The sequence below is a fragment of the Vigna unguiculata genome, chromosome 5 (genome assembly GCF_037176805.1).
Source record: "Vigna unguiculata cultivar grain cowpea cultivar isolate G323 ecotype 2 chromosome 5, ASM3717680v1, whole genome shotgun sequence".
Taxonomy (NCBI): domain Eukaryota; kingdom Viridiplantae; phylum Streptophyta; class Magnoliopsida; order Fabales; family Fabaceae; genus Vigna; species Vigna unguiculata.
The window spans coordinates 47,347,883-47,371,628 of NC_140796.1; the positions used below are offsets into that span (position 1 = coordinate 47,347,883).

The 23,746-nt window shown below is 32.8% G+C and overlaps 5 protein-coding genes across 17 annotated transcripts; 3 read left to right on the plus strand and 2 right to left on the minus strand.

Moving 5' to 3' along the window:
- The first annotated feature begins 1,673 nt into the window (after window positions 1–1,673).
- Window positions 1,674–5,115, plus strand: GLK2 (GOLDEN2-like 2). The gene is made up of 6 exons (XM_028071032.2): window positions 1,674–2,434; window positions 2,593–2,733; window positions 3,134–3,478; window positions 3,689–3,745; window positions 3,881–4,012; window positions 4,716–5,115. The coding sequence occupies exons 1-6, from the start codon at window positions 1,943–1,945 to the stop codon at window positions 4,863–4,865; spliced, it is 1,317 nt and encodes a 438-aa protein (XP_027926833.1). The 5' UTR covers window positions 1,674–1,942; the 3' UTR covers window positions 4,866–5,115.
- A 3,968-nt stretch (window positions 5,116–9,083) lies between these two features.
- Window positions 9,084–10,556, plus strand: LOC114183040 (uncharacterized). Its single transcript, XM_028069873.2, has one exon. It carries the CDS (start codon window positions 9,136–9,138, stop codon window positions 10,228–10,230), a length of 1,095 nt encoding a protein of 364 aa, XP_027925674.2. The 5' UTR covers window positions 9,084–9,135; the 3' UTR covers window positions 10,231–10,556.
- A 3,419-nt stretch (window positions 10,557–13,975) lies between these two features.
- CBP20 (CAP-binding protein 20) lies at window positions 13,976–17,436 on the minus strand. The gene is made up of 8 exons (XM_028069867.2): window positions 17,313–17,436; window positions 17,000–17,223; window positions 16,769–16,907; window positions 16,652–16,685; window positions 15,952–16,062; window positions 14,614–14,679; window positions 14,383–14,489; window positions 13,976–14,278 (listed from the first exon to the last, which is right to left on the minus strand). The coding sequence occupies exons 1-8, from the start codon at window positions 17,328–17,330 to the stop codon at window positions 14,204–14,206; spliced, it is 774 nt and encodes a 257-aa protein (XP_027925668.1). The 5' UTR covers window positions 17,331–17,436; the 3' UTR covers window positions 13,976–14,203.
- Window positions 17,437–18,531: 1,095 nt separating this feature from the next.
- Window positions 18,532–21,256, plus strand: LOC114183002 (protein NUCLEAR FUSION DEFECTIVE 6, mitochondrial-like). 13 transcript variants are annotated; one of them, XR_014994874.1, is made up of 5 exons: window positions 18,558–18,794; window positions 19,137–19,258; window positions 19,635–19,687; window positions 19,953–19,987; window positions 21,071–21,256. XR_014994874.1 is itself a non-coding variant. In XM_028069818.2 (4 exons), exons 1-3 carry the CDS (start codon window positions 18,547–18,549, stop codon window positions 19,970–19,972), a joined length of 390 nt encoding a protein of 129 aa, XP_027925619.2. In that variant the 5' UTR covers window positions 18,532–18,546; the 3' UTR covers window positions 19,973–19,987; window positions 21,071–21,256. The 13 variants fall into 13 exon arrangements, 11 of the variants coding, with proteins under 11 accessions (XP_027925619.2, XP_027925620.2, XP_027925618.2 ...); XR_014994875.1 differs by lacking the exon at window positions 21,071–21,256 and adding an exon at window positions 20,524–20,849; XM_028069818.2 differs by lacking the exon at window positions 19,635–19,687 and having other exon boundaries at window positions 18,532–18,794.
- Window positions 21,257–22,217: 961 nt separating this feature from the next.
- LOC114183559 (uncharacterized protein At4g28440-like) lies at window positions 22,218–23,746 on the minus strand. Its single transcript, XM_028070629.2, has 2 exons — window positions 23,407–23,746; window positions 22,218–22,578 (listed from the first exon to the last, which is right to left on the minus strand). Exons 1-2 carry the CDS (start codon window positions 23,636–23,638, stop codon window positions 22,388–22,390), a joined length of 423 nt encoding a protein of 140 aa, XP_027926430.2. The 5' UTR covers window positions 23,639–23,746; the 3' UTR covers window positions 22,218–22,387.

Here is a 23,746-nt window from a genome sequence, read left to right on the forward strand (position 1 = left end):
TTACTGTCAAATCATAGTAATTAAATGGAATTGTATTCTAACTATTAATTCTGTATTTTGATATAGTGATAAACACTCCATTTAAGAGATTTAAAAGTTGGTAAAATAGTCAAAGTCGAAAAATTAATTTAATGCAACAATCGTTCAAAAGTATATGTTAATTTTTATTTTTAAAATATTACATCTTATTCTTATATATACTAAATAGATAATTGATTATTAAACTATACGTTAAATTTTTTCATGCATTTACAATAAATTGTATACTATATTTTATATCACTGATTTAATAAAAAAATATATATCTCTCAAGATTTGGATTAATACATAATTCAATCTTAAAAGCTAGTTAGTAAAATAAAATTTACCCATGCCCCTTACCTTCCCCTTATGTACATTTTTTAAAAAGTATATTATTAATCAATACAAAAATTCTAATATATATTCTTTCAACATTGACTATATATCATAAACTAATAAATTTGTAGGTTATGCATCTACAAGAAAAAAACTCAATAATCATAATTAACTTCTAATAATGTCGTTCTAAAGTATTATTTTAAGCTTCAGTAATTAACACCAAACTAGGTTTCCATGTGAGATTTCTAATTATATCTATTATAAAATCTCTCTTATCTTTATCATTGAATAAAGGTAATAAATAATTATTTTATTTTCAATAAACACTTATTATTTTATTTCTTTTGAGATAAATAATTGTATTTCGTCAAGAAAAATAATTAATTCAGCACCTCCTGTGTTAAGATTGGGGAGAAAAATGAAGATGTACATAAAATAGGCTTTAGATCAATTAATTCAAATGTAAGTACATGTTAGTCAAATTAATTTAAGACACAACTTGGAATTACGTTTCATGAATCAAAGTGAATTTGATGAACCCTAATTTTGGAAAATTCCAACCCAAAGGAACTCTCAAGTCTTGTGTATTGATTGGAAACATTGGCATAGTCAATTTACGAATCTATATTGGTGTTCATAATTTTCTCTGCAAGTCATCAAGTGGCCATAGTGAAGTGTAATATGGGGTCTACCTAGCTAGTTAACAGCTTTGGGAAGTCACATAATGAGGAGCTTATCCAATTATACAGCTTTTCAAATATTTGATTATTAAGGAAACTACAGATAAACCTTATCGGTTTAGAGAACAAAAATGTACAACAGGTCAATTTCTCCACCAACATCACAATACCTTACATCACTTTCACTTCCACTGAACTGTTTCATCTTCTAACACAGTGACAGATATACCTTCTATCACTCTCTCTTCATACATATCCATTACAGAATATTGGACTATTTTTACACCACTTTTTCATAATACATATGTATGGACAATAGAAAAGAGAATTTAACTAACTGTAAAAATCCTGTTGTGAAAAAGTTCCATGAAAATAGGGTTTTTCTGACTAAAATTACCAAATGGCCATGATTGCATATATGCGCATCTCTTTGCAAATACTTTGGCGCATATTTTTAACTTAACCTTTTTTTTTCTCTTGTACCTATCATCTGCATTTATTTCTGTAATGCTTATATTAGCATACTGTATATATTTTTGTTTATATAATTTCCTTGGTACCCAAAAAAGGGCATCCACAAATAAAAATATACTATATAATATATTAATGTAGACCAACCTTGCAAGTAGCACACGCCCCCAAAAAACCATGAAAATACTTGTGTTTTGATACTCAGAGCTAAGTTGTGGTGGAGAGAGATCCCAGCCAGCTTCTTCTTCACACACTCTTGCTTTCCAGAAAAGGCAACACAGACATTTTCAAACTAATTAATTTATCTTCTTTTGCAACCCTCAGCTGTGAAGATTTTCATGCACAGTGAACACTAAGTGGAGTTTTGTTTCGCTTTTGTTATTATATATATAAATTCATTCATTCGAAGGTTGAAATCTAGATTAATATTCATGCTGGCGGTGTCACCTTTGAGGAGCACAAGAGATGAAGAGCAAGGGGAGATGGAGAGCTTCTCCATTGGAACTGATGACTTTGCTGACTTATCAGAAGGGAACTTGCTTGAAAGCATCAACTTTGATGATCTCTTCATGGGAATCAACGATGATGAAGATGTCTTGCCAGATCTGGAGATGGACCCCGAAATGCTTGCCGAGTTTTCCCTCAGCGAGGAATCGGAGATAGTCTCGTCAGTTTCAGTAGCAAATAACAAATCTGATGACAGGAATGAGAATACTAGGGAGAAACAAGATGAGATTATAGCAGCCAATTTTTCTTCTGATTCTGGTTCGAATTCCGGGTCTAGTAGAGGGGAAGAGATAGCAAGCAAAAGTGATGAATCAACTCATTCAGTGGTGGTGAATCCATCCCCTAAGGAAAGTGAGAAAGGAAGAAAGTCATCCACGCATTCAAGGAATAATCCGCAAGGGAAGAGAAAGGTGAAGGTAGGTTGTTATTATTGTTGTCATTAATTCATATTTTGTTTAGGGTAATTCCAGGAAAGTTCATACACAGTTAAGTTAAAGTGAAAATGCATTTAGTGTTTGATGTATTGTACTGTAGTAATGAGTTTAGTTTGTGTTTTTTCTTGGGTTGCGTGAAGGTGGATTGGACCCCAGAATTGCACAGGCGATTCGTGCAAGCAGTGGAGCAGCTAGGAGTGGATAAGGCCGTGCCTTCGAGGATTTTGGAGATTATGGGAATTGACTGTCTCACTCGCCATAACATTGCCAGCCACCTTCAAGTACATATTCTTCAACTTTGTTCTCTCTCTCTCTCTCTCTTCCATAACTTTCAAACCAGTGACTCAAGAGTCAACACAAAAAAAATGAAAAATAGATTATGCTTCTCTAGAAACAGTAATTATTATTAAAGATAGCTAGTTTCTTTCTTTAGATATGAAAACTTTTGAAATTTAATTAAATTTGCGTATCACATAGATTCAAATTTATGCCTAGAGTAGTAAGGTTTGTTATACATTTAGCGAGATACTGTGCTGTTATTAGAACTTGACACATCCCAGTAGAAATTAAATTTACTAAGAACTTTGACAAGGATCTTATATCAGAAACACGAACCCTATGAATTGAGAAAGAGTTTAGTTTTATGAAAGAGGGTTCTAAAGTATGCAATTTTGGTGACAGAAATATCGATCTCATAGGAAGCATTTGCTAGCACGTGAAGCTGAAGCAGCAAGGTGGAGTCAAAGGAAACAATTCATAGGTGGAGCAAGTGTAGGTAGAGGAGGAGGAGGAGGAGGAAAGAGAGACGTGAACCCTTGGCTTGCACCCACCATGGGTTTCCCTCCCATGACACCAATGCACCATTTCAGACCTTTCCATGTATGGGGGCATCACACCATGGACCAGTCCTTCATGCACATGTGGCCTAAACATCTCCCGTATTCACCGTCTCCGCCGGCATGGCCGCCGCGAACAGCTCCATCTCCGCCGCCTCCGGACCCTCTTTACTGGCACCAGCATCAACGGGTTAACTCTTTATACTCTGAAAATTCTTTCAAACACTGTTGACTCGAAACACAATCACATTCAACTGGCAATAACTGTATGCCTGATTCATTGTATTGGAATATATAGGACAAGAAAAGCTCTTAAAGTTTCTGAAAAACAACCAACTTGCCCCTATTTCTTGTGTTTGTCTACCTAAATTAATAGGTTTATTCTTGTTTGATACTGCAGGCTCCAAACGCACCAACCCCAGGAACACCGTGTTTTCCACAGCCTCTGACAAGCACGGTAACTATTGACCTTACTTTTTTGGAACCACCTATGTTGTCTTCTCCTTCTAAATTTGGATCCTTCTGAGAAGAACCTTACTGTATACAATTTATGAAAATGGTGGTTCACTCACTGTAGAATGATAACTTGCAGAGATTTGGGTCTCAAACTGTTCCGGGCATCCCACCACACCATGCAATGTTCCAAATAGTAGATCCAGGCATTGGCATCCCAGCCACCACCCATGGCCAACCACCACCTCGTCCCCTCCTCGATTTTCATCCGGTAATTCCAACTCATTCAATGGAAAAACAAAAAAAAAATGTCAATTCTTTTGTTTTGCCAACTTTATTTTTTAATCAAGAACAAACTAATCTAGTAAATAGTACAGTTATTAACTTTCATTTAAAAGACTTAGTCAAGTATAGAATTTCCAGATATAGATATAAACAAAAACTATGATTAGTACTAAAAAAGTATCTTACTTATAGCAAATGTTATTTATGTTATGATACAGCTTTGTACATATTAAGGATTTTTTTTCTAAATTTAACAATCAATAGCTTCTTCTTTTTTAATTACATTGGTTTTAAAATAAAAACAAATTTTAATCGTATTTTGAAATAAAATATATTTTTATTTGAAAGATCAAACTCACTCCACGAAATTATTACTTATGATATATATATTAAACCTAAGTTATTTTTGGGTGTGAAAATGTTTGCATGCTTACAAATTAAATCACGGAATTTTCTTCCTTTTTTTTGTCTCTATTAATTTCTTCTGTCATTTTCTTACTTGACTTTCTGTCATTCTCTCTTTCTCATCGTTGGTCCGTGTCTATAAATCCAAAGTTCTATTAATTGGATTCACAACATAGGCGACGAGTTAATTCCATTTTTCCTTTCACACACGACACAGGTCAATATTTTATAAAAATAATGTTGCATGGTTAATTTAAGTTATGTGTGCATGTTTGTTTTGACAGTCAAAGGAGAGCATAGATGCAGCTATTAGTGATGTTTTATCAAAACCATGGTTGCCACTACCACTTGGCCTTAAAGGTCCAGCCCTTGATGGTGTAATGGGTGAACTACAAAGACAAGGGATTCCCAAAATCCCTCCTTCTTGTGCTTGAAATCCAGTGTGAAGGCCTCAAAACCCTAATTCGACGACTTCTCAGTTCTCTTCCATGTATTCTATGCCAGAATCTGCATCTTTGTTTCTAGTTTATACTAAGAGGGGAGAGAAAAATAAATATATATATAACTTTTGGAACCTTCTTCTTCATGTACCACTAGTATTAATGTGAGATTAAAGGCTGTGATTTTTTATTAGTCTTAGTTAATATATACGAGACTAAAATAAATGATGAGGAATTTCAGCAAGTACTGTCACATATTTTTCTTCTTAATTTGGTAGACATTTTAGCTTTTAGTTAGTATAAACTGTGACTTAGCTTTCGTATTTGTACCACTAATAATACCTGATATACGAAGGCCAATACCACTAAAACCCAGTGAGATCAATAATTATTACAATAAGCAAATTGCATAATTGAATGGTTATATATGACTGTTTTTTCTCCCTCGGATAATTAAAATGAAGAATGTATTGTGACACTGTTACTATCGTAAAATATTTAGATTTAACAAGCAAGGGTTTCTTTTGTTGAAGACCATAGTTCCCCAATTGGTGGGGATGGGGGAGGAAAAATCGTGATTTTTAGTGAAAGAGCGAAACACATGTTTGTGATATAGAAACGAATAGACTATAAAATTTGCATTGGTTTAAATTATTTTCAGAGTTTTTTTTTTAACAGTTTAGTATAACCTCTAGAAATACACTACTAATAAACACCGTATGTTTTTTTAGTGTTAGATACTTAAATAAATCTCAATCCCTTAAAAAATTAATCAATGATTAGGAGAATATAAAAAAAAATTAATATACCCTCTATAATTCTGCCAAATTATGATGCACCGATACTTCAACTTGTCATGTATCTGTATTTGATACGTATCGTGTCCGATACTTTAAAATACTTTAATGATACTTAATATTTAAATAATGATCAATTTTAATGACAAAAAATAATTAGTCACTGTATAATGACCAAATTGACAACTACAATAGTTTCAAAAAAAAAATAATTGATTTCTGAATTGATAATTAAAATAATTTTAATTATGAATTGGGTTTTAAATTAGTCATTAACATGAGTTACCAGATTTTGATTACTAAAATAATTGGTTTCTAATTAGAAAATTTGGATTCATACATTAACAATTATATATTTATTATGTTTTTAAGAATTATTATACACTTTTCAATATTCCTATTATTTTAAAAATAAACATATCGACGTATTGAATACATATCATATCCAATACACATATCCATATCGTACATATGCATCATATATATTTTATATACTTTGGTGTGGTTCAAGTACACCTTTGAAACATTTGGACTTAAAGAATAGAAAAAAATTGTTTTTCTTTTCTGCATCCCATGTTTCTTTTCGTGTCCTTAATTCTTTAAAATGATCATTTTGTCTCTTTCTCTTCTATAACAATAATGAGATTTTGTCTTTGCTGTGACGCCTCTTTCATGACTAATCCAAAATCAGGAAATAAATAATGTAAAACTATTAAAAATAAAATTTATCCAGCGATGAAAAGTGGGATAAATACGAGTAGTATCTACTTATTATTTATCCTACCAAAAAATATTTCTTTTATTAAGTATTTATGAAAACATATATATATATATATATATATATATATATATATATATATTGTTTATTTGAAGACATAAATAAAGTAAATTACATAATTAAATATTTCTATAAAAAAAATGACCTTTCTAAAATTTAAATAAATTCGACCATAAAATAGAATTTTTTTAAAAAATAACCTTCTTAAAAACATGTTTAATTTGATCAATCAAAATAATATATATTCAAATTCTAAAAATTATCTAATAATTAATATTTTTTATCAATAATTTTATTTTTATCACTATATTTTTAAATATTCAAATAAAATTTACTAACAATAATTAAATAGTTCATATCTAATGATTAAATATCATGGTAATAGTAGTCATTCTGTCAATAAACATATAATTAAAATACATATATTTAATATCCAGATATATTCATTATACATACATCAACCATTACAGATCTTTTTATCATCAAACACGATAAAATTGAAATTTGTTAGAAAAAGGAAAAAACAGTAGCACAATGGAGACTCGTTGTAGTGGAGGCAGCGGAGGCCCATAAAAAAAGGATTTAGGCCCAATAAAAGGAAAGCTTGGGCTTTGAATGCCCCTGACATAAAGCCCATGTATCTATTTCCAGCATAAAATTTGGGGCTTCATGCACCTTCATAGTTTCTCCTTCCACAATCCAAAATACAAATTTTATACGTGGGATTGTTTGAAATACATTATTTTACATTTTTTATTTTATAATTTAAATTATAAAATAAAAAACATAAAACTTGTATTTTAAATCGTGTAATTTAAAATCTTTTCATTGTGAATTTCAGAATTTAAAATAAAAAAAAATGAAATTTTTAAATATAGAAGATGCAGTCCAGGAAGAAGCGGTATCCAATTTTTTCTGAAATTTTTGTGTTGTCTTCAGTTAAACATTAAAAACATATTATTTTAATATTTTAAAGATAATTTTAATATATTTTAAAATTAAAAATTATTCGAATATTTTAAAAAAATTCAGACTAAAAAAACGCCCAAAAAGTTGCATGTTTCCATAAATTATCCTAATTTGTCGGTCAGACATGAAATAGAAAGTCAAAGTGTCTCCACCTAGTCATCCGAAAAGACATGTTGATGTTGGGTACTTGGTGTTTGTCCATGTCCACATCCCAATTTTGCTTTTACAATTTCTCTCCGTTCATCGCGCCACGCTTAAACAAACTCTCCCTTCAACATCACTCCAACTCCAATCCAACATCACTTGCTTTTACCTAATCATGTTACTCATTCAGCTAACTTTACCAATTTTCCTCCCAAAATCAATCAATTTCATTATTCTTTAAGCAAACGCCATACCCTATCTTGCATCATTTTTTCTAATACCTTTTTCAAACACTGATTAATTACAAAAGTCCACTGGGTTGGTGTAACTAAATCTGCTTCATTATCTACACCCTTCATTGCCTCTTATATTCCCCATTTAAATAAACAACAAACCCCGAAAATGCTACCACGTTTTCTTTTCATTTCTGTGTTTATCAATTTTTTAAAAAAGTACCCATCATTCAATTTGCCAACGCTTTAGTTTAAAATATAGTTTTTTTAGTTAAGGTTAAATTAGAATCAATTTTATATTATTAATCTTATTTTTTTCTTTTCTGAATTAAATTTTTAATATATAGATCACATTGCATAATAAAGTATTTAAATAATAAAATTGGATGGGAGAAGGTAGCAGATTTAACTCCCTCTATTAACAATTTAGAGATATAAATTTAGTTTAGTGAATTTAGAAGACATAATGGGAGAGGTCGGAAATTCAAATCTTCCTCTAACTACTAATGTTGATAAAAAACATTATTGTTTTATTGTAATAAAGTATGAAAGTATCATTGTTTTTTCTTTTTCAGCTGCCGTAGTGCTTTGCATGTACGTGGACCATCTTCAAATTAAGACAAATGTGACCCAACAACAAATAATTTGGTTTTTAAAATTGCAGCCGGCATTGATAATTAAAAATGACATAGTTTAAGGTTTAATTGTTGTTGAACTAGGGTTAAATATTTAATATAAAATAATATTAAAACATTAGCCTCTTTGCATCATAATTACCTGATTTTAAACTAGTAAATTTTACTTTTAAGACCAACTAAACTGCTATGTTGTGTGGTTTTATTAAGAATACAAATACCAATTGTACAAACGAGTCTCAGTGTTTTAAGGAATTTTTCACATTTGAATGTCTGAGGAGGAAAAGAAGTAAAGTGGCTACCTTGTTTCAAAGTTTCAAACTCCCACTTCCAACCTTCTTTATTTTCAACTTCAGTTTTCATCATAATTGCCTTAAAAAGGAGGCTGGCACCAAATTAATTTGGAATTCAAAGGGAAAAAGGACTCATCACAGCAACAACAAAAAATAAAGGAAAAAAATAAGATGCTACTTTTGACTTGGACCTTAATTTTCTCTCAGTGCTACACATCTTTGTGTTTCCCATGGTAATGGTGCCATTCTCAAACCTTTGCACATGCAGCATGCCATAGAAGTCATCATCATAATACCCCACACTCACACTCATTCTTCTCCCTTCCACAATCCCCGCATAATTACTCGGCCATTAATGTATATCAGCTTATAAAATCACCCAACAAACACTCACCCCTCACTCTCATTCCACACTATGGCTTCTTTTGGAAACCAATTATCTTTCTTTTTGCTCTTTCTGCTTCTCATCTCACCCCAAATTCAAGCAAGAAAAGGCAAGGTTTTCAGCTTGTTCTCCCATTTCAGAACCATCTATAATGTCAAAGACCCTCTCCAAAAAACTAAACTTGAATCTCCAGCGTTAGCTCCAGGACCAGTAACATTTGAACCAGCATCAGCACCAGCACCAGTAACATTTGAACCAGTATCAGCACCAGCACTCGAACCAGTATCAGCACCAGCACTCGAACCAGCATCAGCACCAGCACCTTCGGTTGAACAAGCAATTGGGTCAACAATACCATCAGGGCCAGCACCAGAGCCTGAATTTTCAGAAAGTGGAGAGGGGTATGGTCTCTATGGTAGGGGCTCTTATAACCAATACTCTCCCACCAAGGACACTCCTACCACCACAAACTTTGAGCTTCTCAATGAAGACTTCAATGACGAGAGCTACAAAAAAGGCTACCCCAAAACCAACTTCTACAGCAGCAGCAGCGACAATAACAATGAAGAGTTCAGACACAATGTGAACAACAATGAAGAGTTCAGAAACAATGCCAACAACAATCAAGAGTTCAGACACAATGTCAACTACAACGAAGAGTTCAGAAACAATGCCAACAACAATGAAGAGTTCGGGAACAATGACAGCAAGTATGAAAACTTCAGAAACAATGTGAACAACCATGAAGAGTTTAGCGTCGATGACAACAATGATGAAGAGTTTAGCATCGATGACAACAATAACGAAGAGTACAGGAACACATACACTGGTGGCTACGCCAGCAACTTCAACAATGACGAGAGAAATTACCAGAACAACAACTATAACGGCAATGGCTATAAGGGGAAGAGAGAAGGAATGAGTGACACTAGGTTCGTGGAGAATGGTAGGTACTCTTATAATGTGAACAGTGTTAATGAGAATTATAACCTTAATGGGTACGAATCAGAGAGAGGAAATTCTGCTGTAAATGAAGGTTATCGTGAGAAAAGTGAGTATCCGAATGAGTTTGACACCATGGAAGAGTACGAGAAGCAGCAGCGAGAACAAGGTTACACGCCTTGAGTGTTTTTAGCTTTTGTATTTTTGTGTGGTGAAAGAGTGAGAGTGGGAGAAACTCAAGGCTTACACATTGAAAGGAAAATACTAAGTTATGAGATAATTTTTACGATTTAATTTCTCCTTTCATCCTTGATCTTGCACAGTTTCATGTTCTGCAGATCAAAGTGATGGAAAGTATGCAGTGTTATCATTTGTGCAGTGTGAGGTTTTACTTTTTCTTTTAAGTACTTTACCAATTGGAAACTATATAGCTTTCTGTCTTCATGTAACAATTTCAAGGCACAAAACTTAATGCCTTATTATATTATATGACAAAACATTATTTGATATTTGTATCAAACATATACAAATTTCCTTCTACATCAGGATGCAATTTATTTCCATTTATCTCAGGTACACGTTAATCCTTAATTCCACTCCACAAGAATTCTCATTTCATTCTTCAAATGAATTTTGCCACTTTACTAGGCACCTTATAAGATGATAGAAAAACATTGGCAAAGATGACAAGGTTGAATTTATTAAACACATTCAACCACTAAATGACATTTTCTTCTGCTTCCAAGACAACAACTTTCACTCATCTCCAAAACAAGTTTCCACACTTATTCTCTTCATACATTTATACCATTCACTATAGAGATCTGATAAATACTTCCATTAGAAGCAAGTAAAGTGATCAAATCATTAGAAGTGTATCCATTCACAAAGTCACAACGAAAGGTTTTCATGAACGAATCAATCATGTTGAAACTGATTGTCATTTTACTTGTAATTGTCTTCAACTTGTCACTATATTTTTATCATGTATTCCTTCAACTCTATTAGATGCAAATATATTTACGAAGTTGCACTTCATTTTATGTTTTCATTCTTTATTTGATAAACTCTCGATGCATTTAACCATTTCATTTAATTGTGACTTTTAGAATTAGCTTTGTTTATTATATAATACATCTCTAGTAACAATTTCTGCACAATCCTTTCGACTTTATTAGATTGCAAATATATTTACAAAGCTGCACTTCATTTCACGTTTTCATTCTTGATTTGATAAACTCTCGATGTATTTAACCATTTCATTTAATTGTGACTTTTAGAATTAGCTTTATTTATTATATAATACATCTCTAGTAACAATTTCTGCACAATGATACACAATCCCTTTGTGTATTCCTTTGGTTTCTAAAGCACTGATGTCAAACGAAGACAAACATAATCAGAAGATTGACATAACTATTTACCACAAAATTATGAACACTCAGCACCTAAGGAGCTTTTGTAAAAGTTTACTTAGGCTATGAGAAAATGAAGGTATCATCCACAAAATATTGGAGACAAATATACAAGTTCTCTTTATCCACCTTAGTTCCAGATAACAAATCGTTCTCCATAGATGACTAACTTATCACTGCTTATTCTTCGACTGTAATTAAAACAAAAATAGAGTCATAAGAATTCCTTTACAGACTTTTCTTCAATTGGAAAATAAACTCATTATAATTAAAAAAGCTATTAAAAGTGATTTTTGAACAATTAAACTATTTATTCTTTAATTTGAATATGAATTCAGAAAGTTTGTCATATCAAGTTGAAAGATATCATACCATTATGATATGATTTCCATGTCCGGTTTATGTTTCGAAGGTTTTTAAACTTAAATCACCCAAACAGGTCTAATTTAATTGAATTTCGTAATAACAAGGGGTTTTTTAGATAAATAAATACGAAAAATATAACAAAAAACCAAAAAATCCTTTACCATAATAAAAGTTTCAAAATGCCCTTAAAACTATTACAGTATAGAAGAAGAAAAATGTAATTTTCTTTTTTTACTAAAATCTTCTGAGACAAGCAGAATCCTATGTTTTTTTTTTCTTTAAGACCACTCTCACGTTAAAAAAAATTAAAAAAATAATTTACTAAGTAGTGTACTTTGACACCAAAAAAGTATTACATTCATTTAATATTACTGTTCACTATTTTTCACATTCTCATTTTTTTTTTACAAACACAGATTAATGATCGCTGTGTTTTTTTTAATCTGCAACTAGTATATTAAAGGCTTAATTCGTCTTTTGGTCCTCTAATTATGATGTCGGGTTCATTTTGGTCCCTTAATTTTGTTGAGATTCAATTTAGTCCTCCAGTTTTTTAAAACAGTTTAATTTGGTCCCTCCCGTTATCTTTGGTTAAACTGCGTCAGAACAGTGCGCCTGTGTCACTTTGGAACAGAAACGTGGCAGGTTTTTTAATATCTGAGCATGAATTTACTGTGATGAGGTGGCAATGAATTATATTGAGGGAGAATTGGTGAACCCTAATTTCACGATTCATCTTCTTTGTTTGGGAGTTCTCCTTCATTTGGTGGATGTTGTTCGTGAATGATGTCGAGGGGGCAGTCTTCTTGTTCTTGGTCGTGTAATTCGCGGGGATCCCAAAATCCAAGCTCATCCAATCATGGTGGTGGCTTTTCCTCTCAGGGTGGTGGCTTTTCGTCTCACGATGGAGCACCATATTGCAACCATATTTCGTCTCACAACCCACTGACGAAAAAGAAACGGGACCACAACCCACTCACCATATAAACAAACAAAATCACACACAAAACCAAAAACCCTCATAAACAACATACTTTCAACAATAAATAAGTTAAATGAAACAAATACACAGTCAATTCGCTTCATAACGCGAACTGGCAACGACCACGGCAAGCCACAGCCAACACGACAGCAAACCTTTGAATCCTTCTTCGTTTTGGTTATTCTTCTCCACCACTTTCCCCAATTTGATCTTGTGTTCGCTCTTTCCTTCGCAACCCTAATCCTATTTCCTTCCAACCCTAATCCTATTACCTTCGAACCCTAACCCCTTTCAAAACAAAGTAATATTTTTAACTCAAATCCACATCCACGTAATACACTGCCACGTAATGTTGCCACAGTATCACATTAAAATAGTCTGCCGTTAATATTTTTAACGTCGAGGGCAAAATTGAACCTCCTTAAAAAACTGGAGGACTAAATTGAACCTCAACAAAATTAAGGGACCAAAATGAACCCGACATCATAATTAGAGGACCAAAAGATGAATTAAGCCTATATTAAATAATTCTCATCTCAAAAAGTGAGAACGCGGTTCAGTGTAAATGTCCTTGCTTCTTCTCATGCTCTTAAAGAGGTGTACAAATTGCAAACTTAAAATTATTTTTAGAAAGCTAATGAGGAGCATTAGTTTATAGTTGATGTATCTTCAATTAATATTTTTATAACTATCTCAAGATTAAATTTTGGTCGTGTAAAAAAATCAATAATTAAGATAAATTTATATCATTATTTAAATTAGTTATTATAATTTTAAAAGGATACTGTGTATTATAATTTTAATTACTTAAAATATAAATATTTTCACTTAAATTAACTTTTAATCCCAATAATTCCATAAACATACAATTTAAATACCTATACAAATTTAATTAAACATTTAGTCTTCGAAATTTCAAAATTAAACAATTATAGTTCACTGTTCATATGCAATCCAAATTCAAACAGAAAATGTCAACGTGTTCACTCATAATGCTATTAGTTATTTACACATTCAAAAATTTAAATGATCAAAATGAATTTAAGCCAAATATTTCTCAATCATTCACTCGCTAAAATGCTAAATGTTAACTTTCATGCAAGCACCTAATCACAGAATCAGGTAAGCACGATCAAGATCAGATCTTTATCCATAGAGCACAAGATTAGAACAGGGTTTAACAAAATCTCATTAATATGTTGGTAGCCAAAAACAGACAAAAATTCATAGAAAACACAAATTAGCATCGCCATATCAAGCTTAGAATCAGGTAGGGTTAAATTAACAAGACCTTTGCAATTTGTAACAAGTAATATACGACAACATACATCTTTATAATCATGTCAGTAGAAAGTTATAATTTAAAAAAACATGGCCAAGTATGAAATTCTGGTTAAGCCCGTCTTTTTCTATCATCATCCTCGTCATCATCAGAATCACCACTCTCACGAAACCGTGGATTTTTTTCCTGCCACATCGAATCAAGTAATCGATATGAAACAAATTTAATGACAAAAACTACGAGCATATATAGGTCTGTCTGAAATCATTCAGATTGTAGAGAATCAATACCGGTCTAGATTCATGGTCAGTGTTCCTCCGAGATTCGTGATCTGAATTTCTTTTTGAGGACTCGTGTGTGTGGCGATCATCATCTCGGTGTCTCTTTCTATAGTAATCTATCAAGTCGAAGAGGCAAAATAAATTTAAATTAGCAGTAAATTAATTGGTAAAACACTAACAGCATCACGTCTAAGTGCTTCCAAAAAAAATCTCTGGCCTTGAGATGAAAGTGTGAACTACCTCTACCATGGCGATGAGAACCACCATGACCGTGTCCATGACCATGACCTCCACCGTGTCTACCATCTGCAAGAGTAAAATTGTCGAAGGTTTAATTCATATGAACACAAAGTCAAAGCAAATGATGATCACCAGAAATTATATAATGAAGAAGGAATCAGGTAACAGAAAAGGCAGTCAACAGAACAAGGGAAGGCTGGTTCCAATGTGACTAACACAGCTGGTATCCTCACCTGAATGGGAGTATTTTCTTCAGATTTAAAGTATATATATGGTATCTAAATTGAAGGAATATCTAATTGAATGTTGAACGAAAATATGCCAAGGACCACTAAGATAAAAAAGAAGTATATTCCGGTAAAAAGAGCACCAAAACGTGGGAAAAAATTCGTTGATATCTTTTTAATTCATACTATACTCAACAGGCAAGCCATTATGTTGCTACCTTGGGAGAGACAGTTAGTTGCTACCCAACTTAGTTCTCCACAGCGAATTTGAATTTCTCATTTATATGGCTGAACTGAACTTAATCATTAGAAGAGAAATACAGTGCGGATGATATTGGCTATTGAAGTATCAATTTTTGCAAATTCCTTCATATTGAATATTAACTAATCTCTGCAATGTTAGGCCCAACTAGCAATGAAAACAGAGGCATGGCCCAATGAGTAAGAACATTAAACCATAAAAGAACACACATTCCAGTTAGAACACTTATTACTTATCTATGTCATTAATAAGATAATGGTGAGAGAACCAAACATTTAATTTTGCTAGGAAATGGCCAGAGCAAAGGCTGGGGAGTGGGGATTCAAATGTCATAGTTGGCCAAAAACAAAATGCATGAGATGCTGGAAATGTTGTCAGTAATGTTTCACGATTCAAATAGGTTTCTGTGCCCCCCTCAGATAGTTTTGGCGCTAGTTTGTCAGTTTTTGCAGCCTCATGGCAGCTACTGCAAAGTGTGACACTATTCAACGGTTGTAGCATGCTCCACCCACTCTGCAACGTGATTCTGCAAAGTGCTGCTATTTGGTGCTATTATTGACAACTATATCTATATACACATACAACATCTGCTCAATACTGCAGCCATGTCTCCACTTCTGATTAAATTTTTTACCCTCCTAAATCAACGGTATTTTGGTTATCATATGCAGAAGAGGGATAATTTTGAACATTCTATAGTTATATCTTTAAAAACCAGCAGGTTTTAAGTCCTGCATAATTTAGCAATACGAAAACCAATCTAAATGAAAAATACATATTTAAATTAAACTTTCAGTGATCTCAGCTCCTAATGAGGACCTGTGCAAAGTATAGTTTGATGTCACTTACAGGAACTAGGAATAACTGGTGGAAAAGAACCCAAAGAACCAGTGCCATAATCTACAAGCTGCCTTTGTACTTCTAACTCTTTCTGGACCAGCTTCCCATAACCTCCTCTACGTATGTAGAATTAAGGAAACTAAAAGGAGACCTAGCTCCAACAGCACATACAAACTAGTATATAACATTCTTCAGGAATAATTTAGCAGTAAAATTTCCAGTTCAAGATTAACTGAAGGTATGAGAGTATTCATGACTCCAGATAAAGTAGTATCCACTGAAAACATAACAGAACTAATGCATTCTCCATTATGTGAGCATACAAAACCAGAGAAGATTATAAAAGCTAAGGCAAACTAGATTATATACACCTATTACGCACATTAGTCATGAACTAGACAAATTATTATATCTTTTTCTTTTTCTTGAACTTGGGATATGTAATGGATGAAAGCCAAAGACTAAACTTTCAAGATGCTCAAATTCATCTAAGGGGCTACTCTTCTATACACATGACCTAATAATCAAACCCTTTACCACATGCTTTAAGAAAGTTATTTTCGATATTGCCACACCCATGTTGGTATTCTTACAGTATTTTGACCATCAAGAATTGCCACATTTATGTAGTACAGAAAATCAAGCAAACAACAAATCACACAAGAAAGCAAATTGCAGACAAATCAATACTAAACAATTAAAAGGATATCAGGATCATAATCAGTACGATACTCGTCCCGGACCTGAACAAATGAACAGAAGCATTTACAATTAGCCAAGAAACAAAAAGTATAGCCGCAGAAACCCAGACACACTAGATATTTACCTGGCCACCACTCCTCCCACGACCCCATTGTCTACCATCCTGGAACCCCCAATCAAAATCAACACGAATAAGACGATCATCCAGTATCGTCCCACTTATGTATTTGCAAGCATCCTCGGTATCTTCACGAGAATAATATCTGTCAAATAATACATTCATCCAAACACACTCACAGAAAGAACCATCAACTAATACAGAATAGCTGCAACTAACAGTGGAATGGATACTCACAAAACGAAACAGAAGCCACAGGGTGTTTTGGTGTTCTTGTCCAAACCCATAATGATCTTCTTGATTTCCCCAGCGCGAGAGAAGAGCTCGTAAACTTGCTCCTCCGTTGTGTAAAACGACATGTTCCCAACGTAAACGGTGGTTGAATTCTGAAGCGCATGCTCAAAATCCTCTTGCGTTCCGGGGAATCTTCTGTCTCGATACGCCGAAAGCTTCGACGGATCCTAAAACACTCACCAGAGTAGAAAATTAGGGAATAAAAAAAAAGACAGAACTTTTGAATCAGATTACGCAGTTGCAGTGTAAGAAGTACCTTGAATAACAACGCCATGCTTATCCAGCAAGAAATTTCTGCAGAGAAAACCACTAGGGCAGAGAAGAAAAGCTCAAAAAACCAACCCGATATGTTGGATCCGGTTTCCTTTCACAAACTTATTGGATGGAAACAGAATTTTATAATTTTCTTAAAATTTAAATAGTATATCTTTCAAATATTTGATTTGACAATATAATTTAAATTTATTAAATTTTTTTTTATATCTATACTATACGAAGAGAATTATTTTTTTAGCGTACACATTTACTTTTCAAGTTTAGTAACGGTTTACTAATTTTAACTATAGGTTACTGTTTTTTAAAATTTAACCATTTTTTTTAAAACTAAAATAACTTTTTATAATAAAATATTACTTACAAAACATTGACAAAAAATAATTATTTTAATATATAAAAAAATAACTTCTATTAACATTGATTAACTTCTATAAAAAAAAATTAATATACAAATCACTAAAATTGATTGAAAATAATTTCACTACCATCAACTAAATCAGTATTAATATCGATTAAAAATTTATATATTACCATTAATTGGAAAACGCTTGGACATCAACTAAATTACCAATATTTTAGTCATAGTTAATCAAAAATAATTTTATTTTTTTGAATTAAAATCTGCAAGTAACAGATTATTATAAGAGTGTATTTCATGTTGGATTACATTTTTCTTTTTTTAAGTCTTCCCTTACCTTTCCACCTACTATTGAAAAAAAAAAAGAAAAACTAACCTTTAGGTAGTTAATAATTATCAAAAGACTAAATTTTTTAAATTTATTATTAAACTTTAATAAAAACAAGTCAAAGAAAATATAGAAAACAAACTAAAATTTGACATATGTTAATTTTAATGGTTATCTATTTTTTGTATCAGTATATAAAAATATGCATATTCTCACAAACACAATATAATTATTTGTATATAATCTCATATATTGTAAATGATGGATATTTTGTATCTTTTGTATTATATACTTTTATAATTTTTGTATCAGTATATAAAAATAGGCATATTCTCACAAACACAATATAATTATTTGTATATAATCTCATAAATTGTAAATTGATGGATATTTTGTATCTTTTGTATTATATACTATTATACATTTATATTTGTTAATTGTAACACTTTCCCATTTCTGGACTTGGTAAAGCCCATATTTCAAAAAGCCCAGATTTTAAAAAGCCCGTTTAGTTTTGGGGGTTCATTCATGAGCAGAAGAGTTAAGCGGGGTTTTAGTGTTGTAGAACCCTACACTAGTGGGGAGTGTGTGGATCGAACGTTAACCCTAAAATTTTCCGACAACGAAATGGCATCGACCGCTGGCGCCGCCGCCAGATCGATACTCCGATCATGTTCGGGTCGCCGCGCTGCGTTCCGTCTTGGCTCGGAAGCTAAAGCGGGTCGCTCTCCGTTCCGTGTTGCTTCCAATAAACCTCTCTCCCAATCAACACTGAGGTAATTTATCTGCTTATTGGTGGCGAATTTAGTGTTACTTCAGTTGAGTTACTTGTTTAACTGTTATGAATTTAGTTTTTACAGGAATTTCCGTATATATTTTTTCGCTTGAAATTGTCGTGGAAATACGTTAACAAGTTATGTTAAGTTTATTTAAGAATTCGAGTTTGTAATACAATACATTTTAGACTATTTTCAGGCGCTATATGTAAGTTCGAACTAACTGGATTGTAGTGTTATCTGGATTTAATTTTTGTGTATCAGTGATGAATTTATTGTTATTTGGTTTGTATGTTAATGCTGGAAATGAAATAATGGATCGATGTGATTTTGTGGGAGAAGGTGTCCCGTTGAATTGAGCTTTTGTGTGGAATCCATGCTGCCGTACCACACCGCAACTGCTTCGGCTTTGATGACTTCCATGCTCTCTGTGTCTCGCCGCAGCTACGGTTGGCTTCCTGAAGGTATAGCTTCTACTGAATTGTAATGAATCATTTTGGAATGAAAGATCAAGTTTATTTGCATTTGTTTACTTAATGGTATTGGTAAGTGGAAATGATTTTGAAGATTTCTGTCTGCAGCATTATATGATTTGTTTAGCATTCTTAATGTTCAAAACTATTTTCTTTTTCTCCTTTCTGTTGGCTTTGACATTGGAGTTTACCAAGTGTTGTTGTTAGAGGAGAGAGGGGGGAGGTTGAAGATATTTTACAGCTCATGTTGCGAAAAAAAAAAAAATTGGGACTACGGAGAGTATTATGTTATGTGCTCCCACACTTTGGGTCGCCTAGTCTGTGATCATTTTAATTTCCTAACAGTTGAATTTTACTTTTGAATTAGGTAGCTAAACATCTGTAGGATTCCTTGTGTTCTTTCTTCAATTTAATTTACGGGTAAGTTAGTGTTTCTTTTCTGTTTTTGGGTTAAAAAAAGATAGTGCTGTCAGATTTGATGTGTAATGCTTTGGAAAAACGTATGGCATATAATTCTTCATAGATAGAAAAAGGTGGTCCATCTACATAATGTTTGATCTTATCATTATGTAAATATTAGTCCTGTGTACCTAAGATTGATGGAAAAGTTATTCCCTGAATCTTCTACTTTCCCCACTGCAACTAAATCTTTTAGTGAAGCCGTACGTACTCCTTTTGTTTGTAGGCCAAGAGAAGACTATTTGAAGATCAAGAAGCAAGGTTGGGATGACATGGACCTCTTTTGATGTTGGGCTTTAAACAAAAAAAAAATTCTTATTAGGAAGAATTGCTAGATTTCTGTCCCAAAAAAAGCTTGTTGCCCTTGGATTCTTTGAAGTTGACATGATGAATGTCATTAAGCTGGATTTTTTTAGTTACTTTGTGTTCTAGAAAATAATATTTGTCTCCTATTTGTGAATCATATTGTTCAAAGTTCATGCATATTGAGTAGAATTGCCTGGTTGGCATAATTTTTTGTAGGTTCCAAGTTTATATAAAACTATATTAACGTTTTCAGACATAAAAACAATAAGATAAATACCATACAACTATTTTGTGAGGGTTTGTCTAGATTATAGTTTGTTTTAGGTACCTTTTGTGTTTAATTGTTTGAAATATTATATACTTTTTCTTTTGTGGGACTCTGCTGCTGAAATTGTCATTGAAAACCATAATTGGTGCAATTTTATTTCGCATCATACTTTAAAGCGTCAATTGATAGTGGAGGCGCATACTGATCATTTCTGTTTAATCAGATTGCAATGATGATGTGTGATAAATGTTCTGAAGATTGAAGCAATCTTTTATATACAAATCTGGTTCGTGAGACTGTTTTGACTGAGCCATTGGAGGGACAATTTGAGTCCCAAAGGCTGAAAGGAACTTTAAAAACCTAGATCACCTGCACTTCTGTTCTTTCTGGTTCAGATGTAGAAAAGGCTGCCATTTTATTCACCTGGATGTTGAGTCTAAAGGCAAATAAGTTGATATTGTATTGGTACATGTTGGATTAAGTTTTATCATGTTTGACTAAGTTATTTGAAAATTTCTTATTCAATCAACTGACACCGAATTACACTAAGAGGGGAAAGTTCTATATGTCCGTGCTTAGCTTGTGACATACATGCTTTCTGTCTATCAGTTGCATATCATGCCTAATAAAATATAATGTGACCCCATAGACACTCACTCACATTTTTTGACTTATATTAAAGGTGGTTTAATTTTTTTGTCGTCTTATGCATTTAGAAGTGGTCGGTGATGTTTTGTTTTCTCATTTATTTTATATTTTTTAACTTTCAGAAGGAGAGGGGTCATGATGTGATAACTACAGAATGCAATACAGATTATGCTCAAAATTTACTTGTGTACGAGTCAAAGTTGGACTGTTTTTGTAGTCACTATGCGTTGGATGCTTGAACTTCCATCTGTAGCTTCTTTCTTATTCTTTTAAAGTTCTGATAACCTTGGTCTATGACCCATAGCTAATTCCCAAGAGTTGTGTTAGTACTGAAAAATTCACAGTATGCGTTTTAGCGTGCAAAGTCTACCGATTTTATAATGTTAAAATTGGATTGAAAATTAAACAATATCTAAATTGAAATTAACCGATTGGAACGTTTTAATGTCGTGTTTAATAAAGCGGCAAAGAAATTTTTACGAATTGTTAGGTAATTGAGTGAACCAGAAGTAGGTTTCCGTGTAAGTTCATATTTGAAATTGAACCATAACTAAAAGTACTTAATTTTATTGTGTACTAATTTAGTTTTGAAATTAAATAAGTAGCTGATCAGTGTTAGACCATTGTCTAATTCAGTTTTGAAGTTGAACCAAAGACTATTCGGCAGAAAGATAGGTCTTAGACAATAAAGTATCAAATTTAATTTAAAATAGCATTTATTAAATGTTCTATGTTTTGCAAAGGTAATGAAATGAATCCTTATACATACTAACTCTTGAACACGCAAAGAAATCATTTCCGGATTCAACATCAACCCATCACCAATGCACAACTTTAATACGCCAAAAACAAAATGGCATTTGAATCCATATAGGTAGTGTTAAAATCGCTATTGTGGAAAACTGATTATATTATTTAACAAATATATGTAAGTAGTTATGATATTTTAAATTTAGATTATCTTAAATCAGTTATTTAAATATTTTATCTGTAGATTATAAGAATAGAGTTTTGTTAATTTATGCCTCTATAAATAAACTTATTATGCAACTTTCATAGACTGAAAATTGATTTACTCGATTCGAAAAAGCTCAACATTGGATCAGCTGCTTAACAAAATAAATGGTTTGACGGAACCGTACAGGTAACTAAGGGATTAGAAATATAATGCCAATTAAAAATTATTTGTTTGCTCAAAGAAAACGGTATACATTATTAACCGGGGAAACAAATATATTTACTTTTGCACTTAAGCATAAGCATTATCACTTTTCAAAACTGACCTGAAATATAATTCCTTGAATTCACCACAGCAATCTTAAGACTAAAGAAGCAAGACTGTACCATAAGAAAACTGCAACGCAGTCAATTGTTCAATGATCAAAATAAAAATTAAAACCTTTGGTAAACCCAACCAAAGATTCACCCTGAAGATAAAATCACTCTTCAACAACATTAACTAATTCATATTCAACTAAAGAAAGATTGTTATCCTCTTTAACTTCAAAATTTGCAGGTTCCGTGGCCTCAATACGCCCCCATCTATCAACTGCAAGCCTCATCGATCCCTTGAACATGTCAATCTTTGCATTACGCAGAGTTAAAGTAGCACCAGCATTCATTAGATCCACTGCAGAAAATGAAATGCATTAATAACCATATAAGCAAACCATACTAATAACTTACACCAAAACATGCTAAAACAGCAACATTTAGACATGTAGCAAACACTAAAGATGTGCGAACAGAATATACATGTAAAAACATTTTCGTGGGAGAGAAAAGATAATGAGTACTACTACAAAACAAACATTATCGATGTGTTTGGATTTTCACTTAAAAACCCTCAAACTATGTTCAACTAGTTACATCACAAACTGACTTCCAATAAGATGAAAGATAAACAAACATAACCTAACAAAAAGTATTAAAAAATGGTAAACGACAACAAACTCAGCGGTAAAGTTGATATTTTTTTGGCGACTGCAATGCAACCAAGACTGGGCCCATTATTCTACAATACATGGATGCACTAATACCATCGATATCTTTTAACGCATGACCTACACAGACATGGAACAGGCTTCCATGTTCCAACCTGAGATTCTCTCAAACCACACCAATTCAATAAGTTTCAAATTAATCCATGAAAAATTTTACACTGTCACTACAGTAACAATTTTGTTTTAACCGTAAATAAAAATTAAACCTTTTTAAACATGGGCATGATTACTCACACGTAGAACGGAGAAAAGCATTATTAAAACCCTAAATCTTCACGTCTCAAATGCTTGGAATTGCAAGGACACAAAGTCTTGTAAAAAAGTCAACAACTTTAAAGCATAGCCTTCAACACTTTAAACACACTGAAATTCAAACATCCATCACCACACAACGCAATGGTTTCCAGAGGACAGAAAAACCAAACATCATCTTACAAATCCAAACATAAGCATACCCTGTTCGTTGCGAGCAGTGAAGATTATGGTTCCGGTTTCGTCGCCAACGAGGCACTCGGCGATGCGCGACGGTCGCGCCGTGAGCACCGATGATCGACCGCCGCGGTTGCTCACTGTCTTCACCGGCTTAGAGCTCACCACCTTCACTGTCAGCGTGTGGCCATTGGTGCCAGGTTTTAGTTGATCCACCTTCACAAACACCGGTTTTCGTTTCGTCGTTGTTGTCGCCATGGATTCTAAGTTCGTTTTCCTTCTTTTGCGTGAGAGAGAAGAGAACCAATCCAAAGCAATTCCAAGTTAAACCCTAACCCAGTTACTCTCTGCGTTTGATTTCGGATT

Coding starts and splice junctions, on each gene's coding strand:
- GLK2 (XM_028071032.2), top strand. CDS start 1,943: ATGCTGGCGGTGTCACCTTTGAGGAGCACAAGAGATGAAGAGCAAGGG. Junction 3,479..3,688: donor ACTGGCACCAGCATCAACGG/GTTAACTCTTTA, acceptor TTGATACTGCAG/GCTCCAAACGCACCAACCCC. Junction 3,746..3,880: donor CACAGCCTCTGACAAGCACG/GTAACTATTGAC, acceptor GATAACTTGCAG/AGATTTGGGTCTCAAACTGT.
- LOC114183040 (XM_028069873.2), top strand. CDS start 9,136: ATGGCTTCTTTTGGAAACCAATTATCTTTCTTTTTGCTCTTTCTGCTT.
- CBP20 (XM_028069867.2), bottom strand. Junction 16,686..16,768: donor GTGGGAGGAGTGGTGGCCAG/GTAAATATCTAG, acceptor TCATTTGTTCAG/GTCCGGGACGAGTATCGTAC. Junction 14,490..14,613: donor TTCTCATCGCCATGGTAGAG/GTAGTTCACACT, acceptor TCGACTTGATAG/ATTACTATAGAAAGAGACAC.
- LOC114183002 (XM_028069818.2), top strand. CDS start 18,547: ATGAGCAGAAGAGTTAAGCGGGGTTTTAGTGTTGTAGAACCCTACACT. Junction 18,795..19,136: donor CTCTCCCAATCAACACTGAG/GTAATTTATCTG, acceptor TTGTGGGAGAAG/GTGTCCCGTTGAATTGAGCT. Junction 19,259..19,952: donor CTACGGTTGGCTTCCTGAAG/GTATAGCTTCTA, acceptor TTTTGTTTGTAG/GCCAAGAGAAGACTATTTGA.
- LOC114183559 (XM_028070629.2), bottom strand. CDS start 23,638: ATGGCGACAACAACGACGAAACGAAAACCGGTGTTTGTGAAGGTGGAT. Junction 22,579..23,406: donor CACTGCTCGCAACGAACAGG/GTATGCTTATGT, acceptor CATTTTCTGCAG/TGGATCTAATGAATGCTGGT.